This window comes from Lonchura striata, chromosome 2 (genome assembly GCF_046129695.1).
Source record: "Lonchura striata isolate bLonStr1 chromosome 2, bLonStr1.mat, whole genome shotgun sequence".
Taxonomy (NCBI): domain Eukaryota; kingdom Metazoa; phylum Chordata; class Aves; order Passeriformes; family Estrildidae; genus Lonchura; species Lonchura striata.
Window position 1 is genome coordinate 47,816,782 of NC_134604.1, and position 19,025 is coordinate 47,835,806.

At 38.5% G+C, this 19,025-nt stretch overlaps 1 protein-coding gene across 2 annotated transcripts in view; it reads right to left on the reverse strand.

The window, feature by feature from the left end:
* NDFIP2 (Nedd4 family interacting protein 2) overlaps positions 1 to 18,408 on the reverse strand; it is a 44,910-nt gene extending 26,502 nt beyond the window's left edge. For both annotated transcript variants that reach the window (XM_021529382.2, XM_031504915.2), the window contains exons 1-2: positions 18,241 to 18,408; positions 184 to 340 (exon numbers count right to left, since the gene is read on the reverse strand). In XM_021529382.2, the coding sequence (XP_021385057.1) occupies positions 184 to 340; positions 18,241 to 18,276 (193 nt within the window). In that variant the 5' untranslated portion in view covers positions 18,277 to 18,408. The remainder of the gene's footprint in view (positions 1 to 183; positions 341 to 18,240) is intronic.
* Positions 18,409 to 19,025: the final 617 nt, after the last annotated feature.

Here is a 19,025-nt window from a genome sequence, read left to right on the forward strand (position 1 = left end):
ATCAGCATAATTTACAAGTGTGCTTCTTCTTCTGAACAAACCAAAGGGCTGCACATCAAAGGCCAGTTTCTTACTGCAATTGTGTGCACAGAAAAAAAATTACACGAGAGAATCAGACCACTTTGAACCAAGAGCTGATTCATACACGCTCATCCCTGACAAGCTGCTATGTGAGAAAAATACCTGAGGTTGCAGCTGCTTCCACAGCTATGCTACAGTAAGGAGGAGGGGAAGTATCTGCCTCAGGTAAGGCTGCTGGCTGCGGAGGCTGCGGAGTCTCTGCAGATGTCGAAGGCTGCTCAGTTGATGAAGACTCTGGGGGGTCATCCTCATTGTGAAGCTTAGGAGAAAAACACACACATTTCAGAGGCATTCAGGGAATACTTCCCATGACAACCTAATATTTGCAGAGACATGTTCAAAGAGGGACAAGATTACTCTCATCAACAAAACAAATCATTTACAAAATAGCATGCAACCACTTCAAGTAGTCCACCTAAATTCTTTTAAGCAATCAACAAAAGATTATCTTAACTGCCCTGCCTTTTTTTTTCCCCCCCAGGAAAGGTTTTCTTCTCAGTGATTTTCAGGGAGTCATAAAAATCTGGAGTTTTCCATGTTTATTATATGGCAAAACATTATTATATGAATATTTAACTACCATTCTATTTTTATTCTTATGTACAGTCATAAAATGTATTAACTTATTTTAAAACACATCATGTGAGAAATACTGTTGTTTATTGTATTTATCTAGAAGAAAAAGCATTAAGACATTTCTGCTTCTGTAACTGGTACTTTCATTCTCTTGCATCTAGTCAAAGAGTTTCTCCATGCAAATTCTAAGACTTCTCAAAATATTCTACTTTTCTTTACATTCTAGAAACAATACTTCCTTACAAACCTTTAAGGTGCTGATTTGTTTGGGGTTTTTTTATCTTGATTAAGATGCAGTTTTAAAAAAAGACATGTCCAGTAAAGGACATATACAGAAAAAAGAATTTGGAAAAGGAAGAATGCTGATTAAAACTGTGGAATTCAGATCCAGCAGCTAATATATTTTCCTAGAGAACACATTTTTGATTATTTTAGCTAACTTGCTAGTTTTTAGAATGTATTAGAAAGAAAGAGTACTGGAATTAGAAAAGTGCTAGTTCCCTGTAGTGTGAACTACAAGATAAGATTCCTAGAAGGCAAAAACTGAAGTACCACATGTAAAACCCATACCAAAAAATAAGATTAAGTTAAACATATCTAAAAGAAGAATTCTGTAACTTCAAACACCCTACAGCAAAATATTATTTCAGTAACAAATATTAAGAATATACTACAATTATTTTCTATTAGGCAAAATACAATCATGTCACTGGAAAAAGTACCTTCTAAGAAGAACACTAAATTTCTTATTAAGCACTGTTACACTGACATCAAAACTGTTTTAATATGCAGATTATATCAAAGTTCACAGAATGGTTGATGTTGAAAGGGACTGCTGAGCCCATCTAGTTCGACCTCTCCACTCAAGAAGCATCTACAGCTGGATGTACAAGACCACATCCAAACACCTTTTGAATACCTTCAAGGATAGAGACTACACGGGCTATGCAGGAAACCTGTTTCAGTGCTCAGTCGCCTTCACATTACTAAAGGAAAAAAGTTTCCACATGCTCAGAGGTCACCTTCAATGGAAATGATAAGTATTTTTGAGGGTTTCTGGGTCCTGAGCAATCAGGTCATTTAATACCTCATCAGTGATCCAAGAACTAGCAGCAATATGATAAATATTTTCAGCCATTTCAAGTAGTTAAAGCCAAAGAAAACAAAAGCACTTAAAAATAACCTAACATATTCTGGGCTACAGAAAGCAAGTGAGAATACAAAGCAGTCAGCTCTAAAAAGGTTGATTAGAAAAGCAAGCTGACAGCTATAAACATTATGGTTCTATATTAAGTACAGTCATTCACAAGAAAAATCTAGTACTGCAACAGATGTAGCCAAAATAAGCTTATTCTTAACTAATTTGATTAACTAAGTTATAAAGAACAAAACACTATTGGTATAGTTCTTCCACTGATGGCTGGTACACTTACCCTCATTTGGGATGTGTGTGTAGTTCTGACTACCCCACCAAAACAACCTGGTCTTTAGGCAGAGGAAAAAGTAAAGGAAACTTAAATGGATCTCTGTTACTTCCATTCTTCCTCTCCTGCCCTGCTCCTCTTCAATCACTGCAACTTTTTTTTCCCTACAACAGTAAATGCTGTTGCTATTCTGAAGATAGAGATCCACAAGCACATAATTGGTCAAAGAGCTTAAACCCCCCCCCCCCAAAAAAAAAAAGCTTTGCCATTCCCCAGAAATTCAATTTTACAACTTCTACATGCTTTCTTGAAAGCTTTTTTGCCTCAAATTATTTAATAAACTAACAGTGGAGTAATTTAGTAGATGATGGAGTTAACATGAAGATCAGACAAGAAAAATGAGACTTCTTGCCTTCAAAGACAAAGTTAATGAGTCATTCAATGGTTATAGCAACTGCAATTAGGAAATGGAAAAACTCCATCCTAAGGGTTCCATACAATAGAAACACGTTATACCCTTTAGTGTCACTCAAAGTATCTTTATTTTGTAATACTTGGATTTAAGAAACAAGTATTTCTGTTTATCCTCTCTTCTATTATGGAGGCCTCTCAAATTCTGAAAAGCATCAAGGTAATCCTAATGCAGCAACTTAAAGATAAATCTGCACCCTTTTATTTTAAAAAAGGCAACAAAAAAAAAAAACCACAATAACCAAATTAAGTAGCTTGACTGTTTACAGCTAGAATAATAAACACAAGTTGTTCCATGAACACAAACTAGCTTTTATTAGCTCTTGTTCAAGTGTCCTGTATCCTGCTCTCTCCTCAGGGCAGTAAGTTCAGCTCCTTTCAGAGGATTACTTCACTGGGTTAAAACAAAACAAAATCCCCCAGCTGCAGCAGAACTTGCCCCAGTAAACTGGAAATTTTGCCCACACCAGGGTTAGACAGTGATTATATTATTTTGTCCTGTAGCAACTCTGCCTTGTCTTCACAGAGCACTGACTCTCCTCTCTGGAGTCACCAGCTTGTTTGAAACCAGTAGGAATCTGAATACATTTCAGCCTCCCCCTTCACATTTAATTTTGGTTTCTACTGGCGGTAAATTTAGAAGTTATATTTGGAGACAGGGGAAGAAGAGGCCTGACACTCTTCATAGGCTTCATTGCCATAGAAACCAAGCTAAAAACACCCAGAAAGGAACAGAGAATGCCTGTTTCAAGGTATTACTTATGCTATGTACTTAAATGCCACCTGAAGCAGCAGTTAACATTGAAAGTATATAAATAATATCCAAGATTTTCTTTTTCCAATAGTAAGAATGATTCACCTAATGTTTAATTAAAGGACTAAGGAGAACTCACAGGTCATCATCTCAGCCCCTCTCAAGCCTCCAATGAACCATAATTTGGTAGTAGGCAATATAGCTGCTTTTGTGAGCATAATGGTCAAAACAATTACTAAGACCTATTAAACCACAGACAACTTTAAATTAGTAGCCCTCTCCCTCACATTTTAAAAGTGGGTGACACTGAAATTTTTTTTCCTTCCTGTTTAAGTCCGTACTTGGAATATCTGGCTAACTATATGAAGCTTCACTATAAAAAGAAAAAGTGTGTACTTTGCTATTAGACACATTACTCTCAAACTGTTAATGCTAGTATTTCAATCCCTGCTTCTGCAGCCCTCAAACTGGAGTACATTACAGTCTCATATTCTCAAAAAGTATCTACAATAGGACATGTAAAATTCAAAATCAACTAAGGAGCAATGGCTCTTCTGCCAACAATGACTCAGTCGCATGGTAACCACAAAAGGGTGAACAGCACAGAAAAACATAATAGTTTCCTTCATATGATTTTTACCTTCTACTATCTTCAGTTCCCTTCCCAGAAAAGATCTACAAAACAGTGATTCACTATTACATTTCAGAATAAGTTAAAATCAATGCCAGATCTTTCAGCACCAAAATATTGTATAAAATACAGTTATGTTTATTTTCTACTTTTACATAAATAATTTCTTTTAAAAAGAAATTATTCTTATACAATGTACACAATTGGTCCTTCTACAACTGATTTCCTTAAGTCTGTTATTTTGTATAATTATTTCCAAAGTCACCAGATGCAATACCTGAAGTCAGCTGACAGCTTACAAAAAAACGTAACCCACAAGAAAGCCCATAGAACAGAGGCTTTTACTGAGGGGATGTATGCAGATACTTTAAATGTTTAGGCTAATCAAAATAAAAACTAGAAGTGGAAGATCTCATTATCTATTTAACACTTTTTATCTGTCTGAAACAACAAACTTTATCTGACCTACAGATGTTTGCTTTCCTGGCTAAACAGAGTTTGCTTCATTTCTGATGAAATGACTGATTGTACGAGAGTGGCAATATAAGCAAGTTATTCAATTATGCCATTAAAAAAAACCAGAGGAAAGGGATACAAGAAGATACATGTTATCAACTGCACTAAAAATGCAAAAGATTAGAATGATTATCTCTGATAAAGTGCATTGAAGTATAACATGCTAATTCTAGTCATAGTGTACAAACACCACTCAATTTCTGTAACCTGAATTTACATTTCAAAAGCTGCTCTTTACTCCTTTCATAGAATACTATTATGGAAACCAGTATATTATAAAATTATTGAAACAATTTCAACAGCATATTGCACATATTTTAAAAATGTGCAATTTTATTTAAACATTTAAACTTTTTTTATAAACATGTTTTTTTGACTCTGCTTACATAATTTCTTTAGCATAGCACAGAATTATACAGGAGATACTGCAATACAAGTTAAAACCAAAAAATCTCATACAATTAGCCAGCTTTAGTTTTCCCGTTTATTTTAATACCTTTATTACCAGCTCATTTTGTCAAAATGTGACTTTTAGGTAAATTTTAGCAGTGATGGTTCTGTCTGGGGCACCACAGAGCTACACAAAATTCTCATTAGCAATCAAAAATTAAAAAGCACTTTTAACATATCCTTCTTTCTACCTTTCAAATGAAATTACATTTTTGAAGAAGCTTTGACTCATCCAGTTTTAACCTTACATCGATGAGTTCATGGGTTCTTCCAAACTGCATTAAAACTAATAAAACACAAAATTTTCATGATGTTGGACCTAAACCTTTGCTTCAAGTAAAACTGCGGAGACAGCCAAGCAGATAATGCAAGTTCCACCTTTGTATGCAAAACAGTACATTGAAGCACTTCCTTCACAAAAAGCAACACTCTTGGCACTTGGTAGAACACTTCTTCACTTGGTAGAAGTTACTTTGGTGTTCTATTACCATTTATTCACATTATGACAAAAGGTCCACCAAAAATATCCATTTATTGCAGCTTCTAGCATTGGAAGGAAAGGCATGACATATTTAAGATTGTCGGTGCCGTGCGCAAAAAGAACTCTGATATTTCTGCATTAGATTAATGACATTTTCTATACTGGTACACACACATTTATTCCACAGAAATCGTAACACTGTAAATGTGATAGGTGCAACAAACAATTGGTTAAATTAAAAACTATCCTCTTCAAAAAGCTACCAGCTTTTCATATCTGTGTTTCACCTGATGCCTTCATTTGCTGAAAAATTCAAGTCCTTTAACACTTGCCTACTGGTAGTGATTTTTAAGTCTGCAATAAACTACTCTATAAATGAGGCATGAAAGAAGAGACCTCTTGCTACATAAAAATAACTTTAACAAATACAAGCTGCAAATGCTCTAATGCTTGTTTTGTAACCACACATGGCATTTTTCAGCTTTACTTGTCTAAAAATAAGATTTATTTATCTGTAAATAGCAAAATCTTAATCTTGGTATTTTCAAGGCAAAAAAAGATCTTGAGATAAAATTTGAATCTGAACCTGTTGAAAAACACTTCAGGATGTTTGTTTTCTGAATGCCACCTAATTGTAACAACAGCTCATATTATCAGCTATTATTTTTTTATTTTTAGAAAAACACATAAAACCTGTATCATTAAACCATAATCACCATTAATAGAATCATAGAATGGTCTGTGTTGGAAGGGAGCTTAAAGATAACATAGTTCCGATCCCCCCACCATGGACAAGGACACTTTCCACTCGATCAGGCTGCTCCTCAGATGTGGGGGTCCCACAGCTCCTCTGCACAACATGCTCCAGTGCCTCACACCCTTCACAGGAAACAAATTATTCCTATATCTAACAAAAGTCTACCTCCTCCAGTTTGACACCATTCACCCTTGTCCAGTCACTGTATCTTCTTGTAAGACCCTCTCTGGCTTTCTTGCACAGCCCCTTCAGGCGCTGGAAGGCTGCCATAAGGGCTCCCTGGAGCCTTCTCTTCTCCAGGCTGAACAATTCAAGCTCTCAGAGCTTCCCCTCACAGGAGAGGTGCTCCATCCCTCTGATCATTTTGGTGTCCCTCCTCTGGACTCACTCCAACAGGCCCATTCCTTCCTGTGCTTGGGACCTCAGACTTAGATGCAGCACAGAGTAGAGGGTTCAGAATCCCTCCCTGTCCCTGCTGCCCACATTGCTTTGGATGCAGCCCAGGACATGTTTGGTTTCTGGGCCATGAATGCTCCTGGCTGAGTCATGTCCACCTCTCACCCACCAGCACCTCCAAGTCCTTCACAGCAGGGCTGCTCTCCATCAGTTCATCCCCAGCCTATGTTTGTGCTTGGGATTGCTCCAACCCAGGCATAGAACCTTAAACACTGGGCCTTGTTGAAATTCATGATTTTTGCACCCACCCACCTCTCAAGCCTGTCAAGGTCCTTCTGGGTGGCATCCCTTCCCTCCAGCATATCAACCACACTACACAGCTTGGTGTCATCAGCAAACTTGCTGAAGGCAAGAGCTAAGATCAATTAGCTCTGATTTAGGTCACTAGTAGCCACTGAAAACTCAAAACTAAAATAATATGTAATTACACTTAGGTCATAAATTTAAGAGCAGAAGATCTAAATAAACCTTCCTGCAAAATAATTTTTTTCATTTTCTTGTTTATTTGGAAAAGAAACATATCCACAAAAGCTTTCCAAAATAAATATTGTACAGTTTTCCAGAATACAAGGATTCTTGAGAAAATGTGAAACAAAATGCATGGTATTTTAACTTACTACCTTTCTCCACGGTATCAGGGTTTTTTTAATCCACAAATAAGGTAGTTTACAACATGTTTTTTTCTTCAAATATGTGTTTTAACACCAATTTCCCACAAACCCAGGCAGACCAGCTAGCAGGAAGGCAGCTATTTCCAGTTCTCTACCAAATGTATGCTCTGCTGCAATATGGTCATAGCCACAGCCACAGCTCTCCAAAGAAACACCAATCCTCCCAAGATTGGTGAGCCTTCAGATTAATAAACTGAACTACTTAGCAATTAAGTTTACAAGGCATTTCAGTAAGACACAGAAGTGAAGAAATTTTCAGCTACTTTTTGCTTTTATGTATTCAAAACTAAGTGATCAAATCTGATTAGAATTTCTGACTGAACAGAACAGATGCACATCATTTTCTTTTCCTCACCATCCCATCACTTGGCAAGCATCAACTACCCAACACCCAGATCTAGCAGTACCCCTTCATGACAACAAAGTGGGCTGGTTTGTTGTTTGGTTTTGGGGATTTTTTTCATAAGGCATCTCTGCAGAAAGTTTTCAACAGTAGTTAATATGTCAGAAGGTCAAAGGTGTAAAATCTGCACTAGAAGCAGAAGTCCATTGCTGCCGTTCCACAGCTGTGTAGAAATACCAAGTGTGTCGCTTTAACAGGGATTAGATACCATGGAAACCCAGAACCTCTGGAGGCAAACTTTGAAAAGAATCCGGAGATTTCTACTGAATGTTGTTGAAAAGTAAGTTGCCAAAAGAATGGCTTTTTTACCACAGTGAATTTCCTTGTGCAAAAATAATCTGTAGCAAGTGCAAGTGCTTCACATGTATTTAAGTAATACTTAAATTATCTTAGTTCTCTTTTAACTAGGGATCTTTTCCTAACTAGGGATCACTAGTTTGTTTTTTTTTTTAAAGAATCCTATAAATCTGATAAAAAACCCCCACAAACCAAGTAAAATAATGGTGATCAGGGGCTTTGTGAAAGAAATGAAAAAACTTTATCATGTATGTGTAGACAGATGTACATAGATGTGTCTCTCTGTCCATCCCAACAACTACCTCACATATAACATTTTACATGCTCTTTCATTTTACAGGTATTATTATTCAGATTTAACCAATTTAGTTAACACGTTTAGTAGCACAACATATACATCTGCATTCATTCCCTATGGCTTCTATTGAGATTACTCCCATTCCAATCCTTCCCATCAATAGTAAAAGAAGAGGTATTAGTGCATATGAGAACATATCTGGTGTGAATGCATGAGCTCTTCTGGAAAAATGAATGTTCTAAGACTAGTGATATTAGAATTAGGGTCTTATTCTTCAAAGTATATCCATTTCTCTCCCCTTTTCTTGAAGGTTTCTTGTCTACTAATGAATTATGCCACAATAATTTTGAATACTGTAATTTTGGTATGATCCAAACAGATACATGCTTCATATTAATTGTAAAAGTATAAACTGGGCATTGTCTCCTAGGGTTCTTCCTATTACATAGGTATAGGAATTAACAGATAAATTTGCCAACAAAACAATGCTATGTCTAAATATTAATAACATCAACTGCTGGGACCAACATTTTCAAATCTTTACACATAATATAAAAAATTTCTAGGAAAAAGTTGTTAAAAGCTTACTCTAAAGCTTGTACACAGTGGGTATTGCAACTCTGACTTACTCCAGAATGTAGAAGCTACTAAAAACATTACCACCTATCACATAGCCTTCTGTTTGTCAAATAGTAACTTGAGAACAGCTTGACGAACTGGTTTAATTCTATAAACAAAGTATAAAATGAGGTTTTCCTCCTTGAACCCTTTCTAGATAGAAGAAACTCAGTAACAAAACAGAAGCATGTTACTGAGACCAGAGGTCAGTCTAAGGGTGTGTTCTGTCTCCAACACAATCAGCACACTAAGCTTAATCACCTCTTTGACATCCATGTTCCTCAGATTCCCCAATAAGCATAGCAGCTCCATGACAGCTGGTAAAGTGTGCATCTCTGCCTATTCCACTTGCATCTGTTACAGATTTGATGCATGTGAGTTTGTTTTCTTGAATATGCTGGTATAACTGCCTGTATAATCTTGTGTATCAACAAACTGCATATGTTTGCTTCCCTTATGTACTTTCTTTTCTAAACCAAACCCTAGTGAGCACTCTACAACTTTAATATTGCACAATTTGGTGAATAATAGCTCCACAACTACTTGGTGACTCTGCAGGTTCCAGTCATTTCCAATTCCCACCTCCTATTTCAGAGCACTTTCAAGAAGTCCACTTCCCCTTCCTTTCTGTAGCTCCCCTTGTGATCAACCAAAACTGTGGACAGTACCCAACACACAGGCAGGTCTTGTGTCTTATACAGTGGTACTTCCTGTTAATTCTCCCTGATTCCCTAACGATGGACAGTGTTGCATTACGATTTGCTGGCATCTGCCACCTTAGTGGCAACAGTTTCAGCAAACCACCATGTCACAGGCCATGTCTTTACTCAGCAGCAGCTTCACGGAATCAGTACAGAAAGTAGATCTGGGTCACATAGAACATACACAACATGTAAACTGTAAAAGCAGAGGGAACAGGAAAGCCTATAAAATCAGGAAACAACACCAAGAGCAGACTCCGTATTCAACAATTAGTTCCATTTCCATTTTAGCTTACATTCATTTGGGCTGCAAAATTTAATGTTAATTGAAAATGCTGAATTTTACTCTAAATGCTATACATATTTCAGTTAAAGTACAACATAAGAGCTCAAGAACAAAAACTTCCTGAAGACTATGCAGGAGGATGCTAACATGATAAATTTATTTTAAAAGGGAGTAACAAACATGAAGACTTTATTCCTGAAAATGTATTGTGGAAACAGAACTGCAGAAACAGCACAGTTTCACCTCAAGGTCCTGATTTGAAAGAAGTAGGAAAAAAAGGACTCAAGTGCATGTTTCCTGTACCATGCATAAGTGTCATTAAAAATTCTTCAGAAAAACTATGAAAAACTTAAAAAGTCTCAAGATTATCGACCAGGAATTTTATTGCACGTGTACTTAAATCAAGTCAGGCTAGCAAAAGTTTCCTACCCAACATTGTAACTCAGTAGACCAAAATGAAATCATTAATTAAATAAAATATAAATCAGATGATACTATGAATCAGTAAGAGCAAACTCTATTCTTATTAGCAGGTCAGTCATGCTTGACTTTTTCAGTATAACCCATTTTTCTTAGTAATTGGAAATAGAGTAGTTGAGCTTTTCAACTTACAGAGATAATACAGACAAATTTCAACAGCTTAAGAAAACCACACATATACAACATCAGCTGAACACACTATGAGTTGCAAGAGCAGGCTCTACTGAAAAAGACTTTCATTTTCATTTGCAATTCACACAACATTTACAAATATTCAGGGTCATTCCTTTAAAAAAAAAGCATGCTTAGGTCTCGACAGGTAGCTGGGAATTTTTTCAACACTACTGTTAAAGAGTGCTGACTGAGCATTTTAAAGCAATCCTACAAAATAAGTGGCACAAAGGAAAATTCTCCGGACCTCTCAATTGCCAGTGAGACAAAGCACACACCTGAAAGCAGGAACTTTCCAGAAGGTTCATTGATTATGAGGCAGCTAAACAAAAAACACACAAGAAAGGAACACAAGCCACACCACCCAATATCAGCTGTGGCCCAGCACTGCAGGGATTTAGTGGTCAACTCCTTTATTTGAATTATGCAGTAATTCTAGAATTTGGAACAGATTTTACAAGCAAACAGCTTGTGCAAGTCACTTTTCCTAAGCATTTATTTCATATATTTGATGCAAGTCAATTTTATGACCACAACTCTGGAGATTCAGTTAAGAGCCTTAATGCTTAAGTACATTCCTTGAAAAATACCTAAAGGATTGTTTCTGTTAAATTTCAAGATACAATGGTTTCTGAAGTACCATGATCAAAATGAACAACTGGACGCAGTACCATCCAAGACCCCTGTCCCAAAGGTTTCATTTTTTACCAAAGGCATCACTTATTCCTCAAAGATGGCAAATGTTAATTACATCAACCATTACCAAAGGAATGTTTAACCACAAGCTTGCACAACTTTAAAAGAACCCTAAACATCTTTCCTGCAGGCAGCAAAGAACTGCTACTGTAAGTACCCTCTTTTCAATAACCTCTCCAACATATTTTTTTCAGATTAATCAGGGAAAAGCAAAAGCATGTTCCACACCTGAAGCTACATATACATCTTTACCAAGGACATGATTCTGACCCCCCTTACAAGAACAAGCAGTGAACATTTATAGGATTACCTCAACAGGTAAATATTGCTCAAAGCTAAAATGAACAAACCATGTTTGTAAATAAGTCACCCTGCAATAGTAGGCAGACCAAATTTTCTTCATTTTTTACATGAAATGCACATTTTACAAGTAAGAAGAGTCTGCCAAGCACCTAGTAACCAAATAAAAAGGTGGGTTTACAAAGAAAAATATAGCAATATAAAATTTATTACAGATATTATATTGTCTACACCACTCAAAGTTCAGAGGACTTTTTTTTAAAATGTTCTGTGTATTGCAAACACAGCTGGAGGCACAACCATGGATGAGGCTGGGGGACACGACCCAGTATCTAATGTTTTGGCTATGAAGTGGTTGAGGAGTAAGTTAGACTATCTCAGTTTTAGGCTAATCTTAGCCTATGATAATGGAAACAATACTTAAGTGGAATAAAGAGTCAAAAGTTAAAATGGAAATTTATTTTTCACTTTCACTGTAAATCACACATGGTCTGAGTGCAGGCTGTGCTTGACAAGACTTAAGCACAAACCAGAAAAAGTTAGTCATTCTCGTTAAAAAACACAGCTGGTGAAGGGGGTGCCCAATTTACTAAAATCAGCTACTTGTGACAGTACTTGCCCAGGAAGTGGGAGACTAAGCCTGAGGCAGCTCAAACCCACAGTATTGGCTCCACAGTAGTTCAGTTTCAGGAGGAAAAGTCGGCAGGGCCTCTCCAACTTTGAGTAAAAAAAGAATGAAAAATATTGGCAATTTATAATCTCTTTGGATTGCTTTTCTTCATTTGAAAATGGCTTCTCTGATTTGAGTGTACTGGTATATGTTCATTCCCCTCTCCAAAACAGCGAGAAATCAAGAGGGAGATTTGAGGCTATGAAACTTCAGAAAATACCGAAATCTATGACTAAGTTGAACACTGAGGTCTCACAAAGTTAGGTGTGACAACATTACCAGTTGCCACATCTTCCTTATTTTGTCAACACCATTACAGGGAAGAAAGTTTCAAAATATGCCCGTAATTAGCTATTTGTCAAAAGTAACTAATTTTCCCCTCATTTAGAAGACTACTACCAACAGTTTGTATTAACACAGTGCTTGATTTCTGAGGTTATGCTGGTGTGGTCCCTACTACATTTTTCAGATATAAACAAGCTGAGAAAAGGCTTAGAGCTTCTTCTTTTTAAAGTACCACAGAAAACATCTGGTTTGGCCATAACACAGCTACTCCTGCTCAGAACCCTGCTATTTGAAGTCATTTGATTCATGTTACTGAACTTTCCTAATACAATTAGAAGACTTACTAGATATGACATGCATGTCACAGGCTGAAGCTGCCTCTACATTCATGACTTTATGTCACTGCACAGATCAGGTACCTCTTTCTTCAGGCTTCATGCATCTTTCAAGAACCTAAAAATCCCCCAGTTTCACAAGATAGGCTCAGCCACACCGAGATCTCACTGCCACTAGAAAGGCCAGTCCTGTTCCCAACTTCTCCTCCTGTACTACCTTTGAAGAGATCCAACCTTAGATTCTGGACTACCAAGACCTTTTGTGAAAAACCTGAGTGGAGCAATCCAGGCACCTTTTGCTGGTTTTACTCTTTTTTGTTTGGTTTTTTTGTTTTGGTTTGGTTTTTTTTTTTTTTTTGTTTTGTTTTTTTTTTGCTCAGTATGGTAAAACTTATGAAATTAAGCCAATTTGTGTGCAAAGTTGCTTAGGTCATTCTGTGCCCATGCCAAAAAGAAAGGAAACTGCCCACATAAAAACCCAGAAAAAGTTACTGTAACCACTGATATCCTGATCTACCAGTGAGCCAGGGTTTCGTCCTATGAATCAGCTGCAGAGCTGTGTGTTATGTTTGTGGCCCTCCAAGAGATTCAAAAATCAGACAGTAATGGCAATACACAGTTAAACAACCCTGCTTTAAATTTATACAAAAAGTATTGTATCTGTCCAGTACTTCAGCACCTTAGAAGCAACATACAGAGAGATTTGAAGTTTTTCTGTTGTTAATATAAAATGAAAAAGTACTTAGACATTTAAATAAAAAGTGGAAAAAAGTGTAAAATACAGTCCTTTAAGTTAATTAACTGCAGCCCTATTTTATCTGCAAATGTCTCAACAGTTATAATTTTACTTGTTTGTAGCAGGATTCTTCATTAAAAAATAGCAAAAAAAGTTTACAAAAATATTAAAGCTATTTCTTCAAGAGAGAAACCATTTAATAGAGAAATTTTTAAGAGATGAGTGCTACAAAAATAATTTAAAAATTTTAAATTGCTAATATTACAGTCCAAAAAACAACTAAGATGCAGGGACAGATCACTGTCTGAAGGCAACATTTACCTCATTTCAGAGGAGCCTCATTTGCTTTTCTAAGTCTAAACTAGGTATTTCAAGTGCAAAAAGTCAGTGCAATGAAAAATTGTATCTTCTTATGATTGAGGTCCTATCACTAAAAAAACCTGTGCAACTGTCACAAGAAAACAACTGTAACACTTATCTTAATCTATCTTTCCTTAGTATTTTTCAGTATAATAAACTTAGTGCTCCAGATGTAGAATTCTATCTTCCAGTTACAACGTTACCCCATATCTCTGGAAAGCAACAGAATTTTCCTAAACTAGATTGAGCTGTTCAGTAACACCAATTACATAAGATTTTTCTTAAGACAAAAAATACTGTAGAAAATACAGTAGATATATAGATATAAGCTAGCAGTCTTACATCAAAACTATAGAATTACCTACATTTGGGAGTTTATTTGCCAATCACTATTAGGCTCAGTCCCCGGAAAAGAAAGAAGGAAGAGATTTTTCTTTGTTCACATTTCCTGCGTAGGTTGACTTTCATGAGCGTTACAAAGACTACTTGACTTTGCTCAAGGTTTTTAACCAAGTAACATTGAGAGAGTAAAGAGTCAGCAACAATGGAGATAACAGATACAGAAAATATAGCCTTATCTGAGTTTGTGTTTTGCTATAGTGTTTACAGAATAAATTTTCATCTCTTAGCCCCATTTCTAAAGGCCCACACAGCTGACACGCATACAACTAAAATCTCTTTAAAAAAAAAAACAATTTCTTTATCCCTGTATAGTGCCATAAAACAGCAGGCAGCCACCAGTCTTACCTCAACCATTACTTACAAACCCTACCAAAAGCAAGTGCTACAGTGGCATGGCAAGTTCAGTAACAGCTGAACCGACATCCCTGTGGAGAGTTGCCTTTGGCCGCACCCAAACGGGAAGGTTTGTTACCTTCCCACTTTACCATTTACCTGTTTAGCTCTGACCAAACCCTAAGTCAAAGACTCAAGACTACCTGACCCCAAACTTTAACCAAGAAAGACTGGTTATTACAATTTGTGAGCAGTACAGCTTGTAAATCCTGAAGCCTTCAATACAATTTCTGTGCCCAAACCACTCACACACACATGAAGTCTTCCCTCATGACTCAGTTATCTGGAAAGCCACATTTCTAAGTAAAAAAGGCAACTTCAGCTTTAGTGCTTAGCTGGTCTCTCAGATTTACATGCTGCAGAAAACAGCTGCATTTCATCCTCTTTGTTTCTGTACAGATTCACAAAGCATCATTCCAGTCACTTTTTCTGCAAACAGGCTGGACTAGAAGCAGACAAAATAGCAACGCTATTAAGGTCAGATGACAAAGAACTAGAAGGTAAAAACAAACGAAAGAATGATTACTGAAGAAGTTTTATTATCATTTTCCTAAACATGATGCCTTATCCAACAAAGGGAAGAATAGGGAAGAAACAGAAAAAATACAACAATAAGTAAATTATACAGCTGAACTGACTTATACCTGCAAGGAATGTCAAATGTAAAATCTAAGATACATTCACCAACAGGAATGCAGTCATTCAAGTGACTAAGGAAAAGAAAAAAGGAAGTAAAGCAAGACAACAAAGGTTGGCTACTTTACTTCTAATGTCATACTCCTGCAGGGAAGCATGACAAATTCTTATCCATCAATTATTTGTCTTTTTGCCCTACGAAGAGAGACAAAACAGGAGGGCCAGAAAGCAATACAAATCACACATGCCCGCGGCAGAGAGTTACGTAATGCTGACGTACTGCCTGCTCTTTGCGCACAACTTACTTTGCTGCAATTCCAAGTACCAGCTTCTAACAGCTGCCCGATTTGTACACTTTTAAACTGCTTTGTAAATAAAATGTAGACACACAAAGAACAAGATACAGAATGAAGCTTTAGAGCTATTTCCAACAGAGATAAAAATAAGTAAAGCAGAGGGCTAGCTTTATGATGAGACATTTTCTGTTTCATAAGAAGTCATAGAACTGGCTTTTTGTGCTAAAACTCAAAACTAAATTGCCTGCCCAACTAAAGTCTTTTAATTTAACTTACTTGAAGACAGCACAAATAAAAAGAGAAAGATAGCTCCTTCAACTTCACTGAAGTTCTACTGCCAGGAAACACAAGTCAGTAATTCTTTTGATAATAATATACACATAAAAATCTCTCTATTTAGAAGAGAGTTTGCCCTGAATGGAGTCAAAGAGATTAGCTAGAAGTAGAGGCAGAATGGGTACAAGCTGGGCCAAAAAGTATTATTAAACATGGGAGAAAAAAAAAGAAAACAAAACAAAAAAAAATACATCAAACACAACAGAACTGGCCAGATTTCATAAAACTAAATTCATAAAACAGTAATAAAATATGGTATTAACCATATTAAGTCATTTTTTCCCCCTACATTTTGTCTTTAAAAACTAGGACAAAACCATAAAATCTGTGGTAATCTACTGCTCAGTACCTATCACAGCCATTATGTAAGCAAATACATCACAACACTTAAGATCACATGCTTGAATAATCAGCTGCTAATTAAGTATATCTGCAATTGCCTTGTTCCTTCCTTTCTCTGACCCAAAACAGTAAGTAAACAACATGACAAAAATCTCAGTCTTCAGCAGTCAGATATAACAAAAAACTAAAACAATATGCTCCTTCCCATGGGGCAGTAATCAGTAAGGCTGTATTTTAAACTCTGGAGCACAGCAGACTGATTTATAACAAATGACTACACAATTTAATGTACACAGCAAACTGAGGAGGCCAACTCATACAGACAAACATTAAGCTAAGCCCTTTTGGAAGGCCACACCAAATAGTGCTTACTCAAAGCTGGGCATCAGCACCATCACTGGAAGTTCCTAATAAACATAGGATAAAAATATTACAGAGACAAATTATTTCTTCATGTGGTTTTTTTTACTCCTTTGAGTAACTAAATTAAAGTTTCCCTTCTACCTGTCTGACCTCTAATAACATATGCTTTCAAAGCCTTTTAAAACATGCCCAAGTTACCTCAGGCCTTGAGGAAGATAGTGTTTGTAGGCTCTCAAGAAAATGCTCTGCCAGCATTTTTCTTCTCTGTTGCAGAGAAGAAGGAATGACTTCAGGACTTCTACTGAGTTCAAGTTATGGAAGCATGGTGCCACAAAAAAAGCAGCTGGTGACCATCTACCAACCTAAAGGAATACATCACAGGGTGTGTCACAGGATTGTCACCTCTATGACAATCCCTGTATCTAAGTGCCCAAAACTATACAGAAATTTACAGTGCTGTAAGATTATCAAAATAAATATTCCAAATATAATAAAATTGTTTCCTGTTATTTTTCTTAAATCATAACCTAGGAACAATCTGAATATAAATAGTACTATTTATATATGCACAGATGTGTGATTACTTCTGTGGACATTCTTTTCACTGCTCAAGCTGTAAAACACAAATATTAAGATAAATAATTCAGGATTTAGCTAGAAGATTACAGTAGAAATTTGAATCATAGAGAGTAATAAGATTTCAGACTTCCTTATCTTTACATTCAGAGCAAGGCTATAAAGTACAACGGGTTTAAGGAAAAAATTTAAACTTTTGAGGAGACTGACTGCACCTAAGTAATTTTTACATCCAGTAATGATGAAAGCTTACATATTTTGAGTAAAACTGACCTTAAGGTAATGACTGCAAGACTTATGTAATTGACATTAAACTGCGAGAAACAAACAGCACAATCAATTCGGGCAGAATGAAAACCTTCGATTTCCAAATTATTACTTCCGTGGTAAGGTTCGGGAACAAAAGAAAAATTGGTCTCAGTGACTCACAAAGCTGCGGACCGTTCCTGAGAATAGCCTGTTCCTGCATGTGCATACACACAGACACACACACTGAAGGTCAGTTTCCTCCCTGCATTTCACACTTCCCTCCCTCGCTCTAATCTTCACACAGGCCTTGCACTCTGTCCCTGTGCCAGACAGCTCCGGGCTTTCAGAAACCACAAGGATGCAGAGGTTGGCTCGCAGCACGCACCTAGCAGAGACAAGGACCCCTGCCCCTTCCTCCGCCGGCGGCCCCGCTCTCCCGGGAGCCGCACCCGCTCCGGCAGGGGGAGCGCCCGGGAAAGCCCGCCGAGCCCGGGCCGCGGGAGAGGAGGCGGGCGAAGGCGGCTCCCGAGCAGGCCGGGCAGCGCCCCCTCCGCGGCAAGGCCCGGCTGTCAGAGCCCCTCCGTGGGACGGGCCCGGTGCCGGTCCTGGTCCCTGCCAGACCCCCGCGCGTCGGAGCCGAGAAGCGGGGGGAGGGAAGGGCGCCCCGGTCGCACCGTGCCCGCCGCGCCGGCCCCAGGGGCGGGGGCAGGCGAGCGGGGCCTCGCCGGGGACGCGGCGCTCACCACTTGGTAGCGGCTGACGGGCTGGTGGTGATCCATCCTGGCCACCCGCCGACACGCACGGGCGCGGCCGCAGCTCCTCCGACCCGGCGCCGCGTCGCCCGCTCCGTCCTTCCCTTCTTCCTTCCTTTCTTCCCCCGCCCGCTCGCCCGGCGCCGCCGCCGCCCGGCCCCGCCCCGCCCCGCCCCGCCGCGGCCGCCCCCCGCCCGCCCCCGCGGCGGCGGAGCGCCCGGGCCCCGCCCCGCCCGCGGCCGCGCTCGCTCCGCCCGGGCCCCGCCCCGCCCGGGCCCCGCCCCGCCCGCGGCCGCGCTCGGCCCGGGGAGCTCCTGCCGCGGTTGCCCAGAGCCGGGCTTCTCCGACATTCCCCGCTGTTCGCTCGGCAGCAGCGTTCTCTAAGGCTGTTATGGCCCAAGCCCAGGCCTTGCCTGGGTATTTATCGCTATTGATCACCTCGGGGCAAGAAGTACAATATAGCACAGAAGACATACTGCGGACCCGGAGAGCGATTTTGAATAGGCATCTACGTAAAGTTATTAAGAATCCTGAGTCCGTTTGTTTACTGTTCCTGTGAAGGCAGAACACCGTTCTGTGGCAAGGAAATGTGATTTTCTTCTTCTCTCTTCCTAAAACTAAATATTCAGATGCTTATGACTTCCTGGAGTAAAATCAGTCAAAAACGCCTGCACCCATAAAAGTCTATGGGATGAAGCTGACTCATTTGTAGGTTCCCAAACTGCCAGATGTAGCTGTGGCACGCAACAACTTCACATAGCCGTAGATCCATCTCT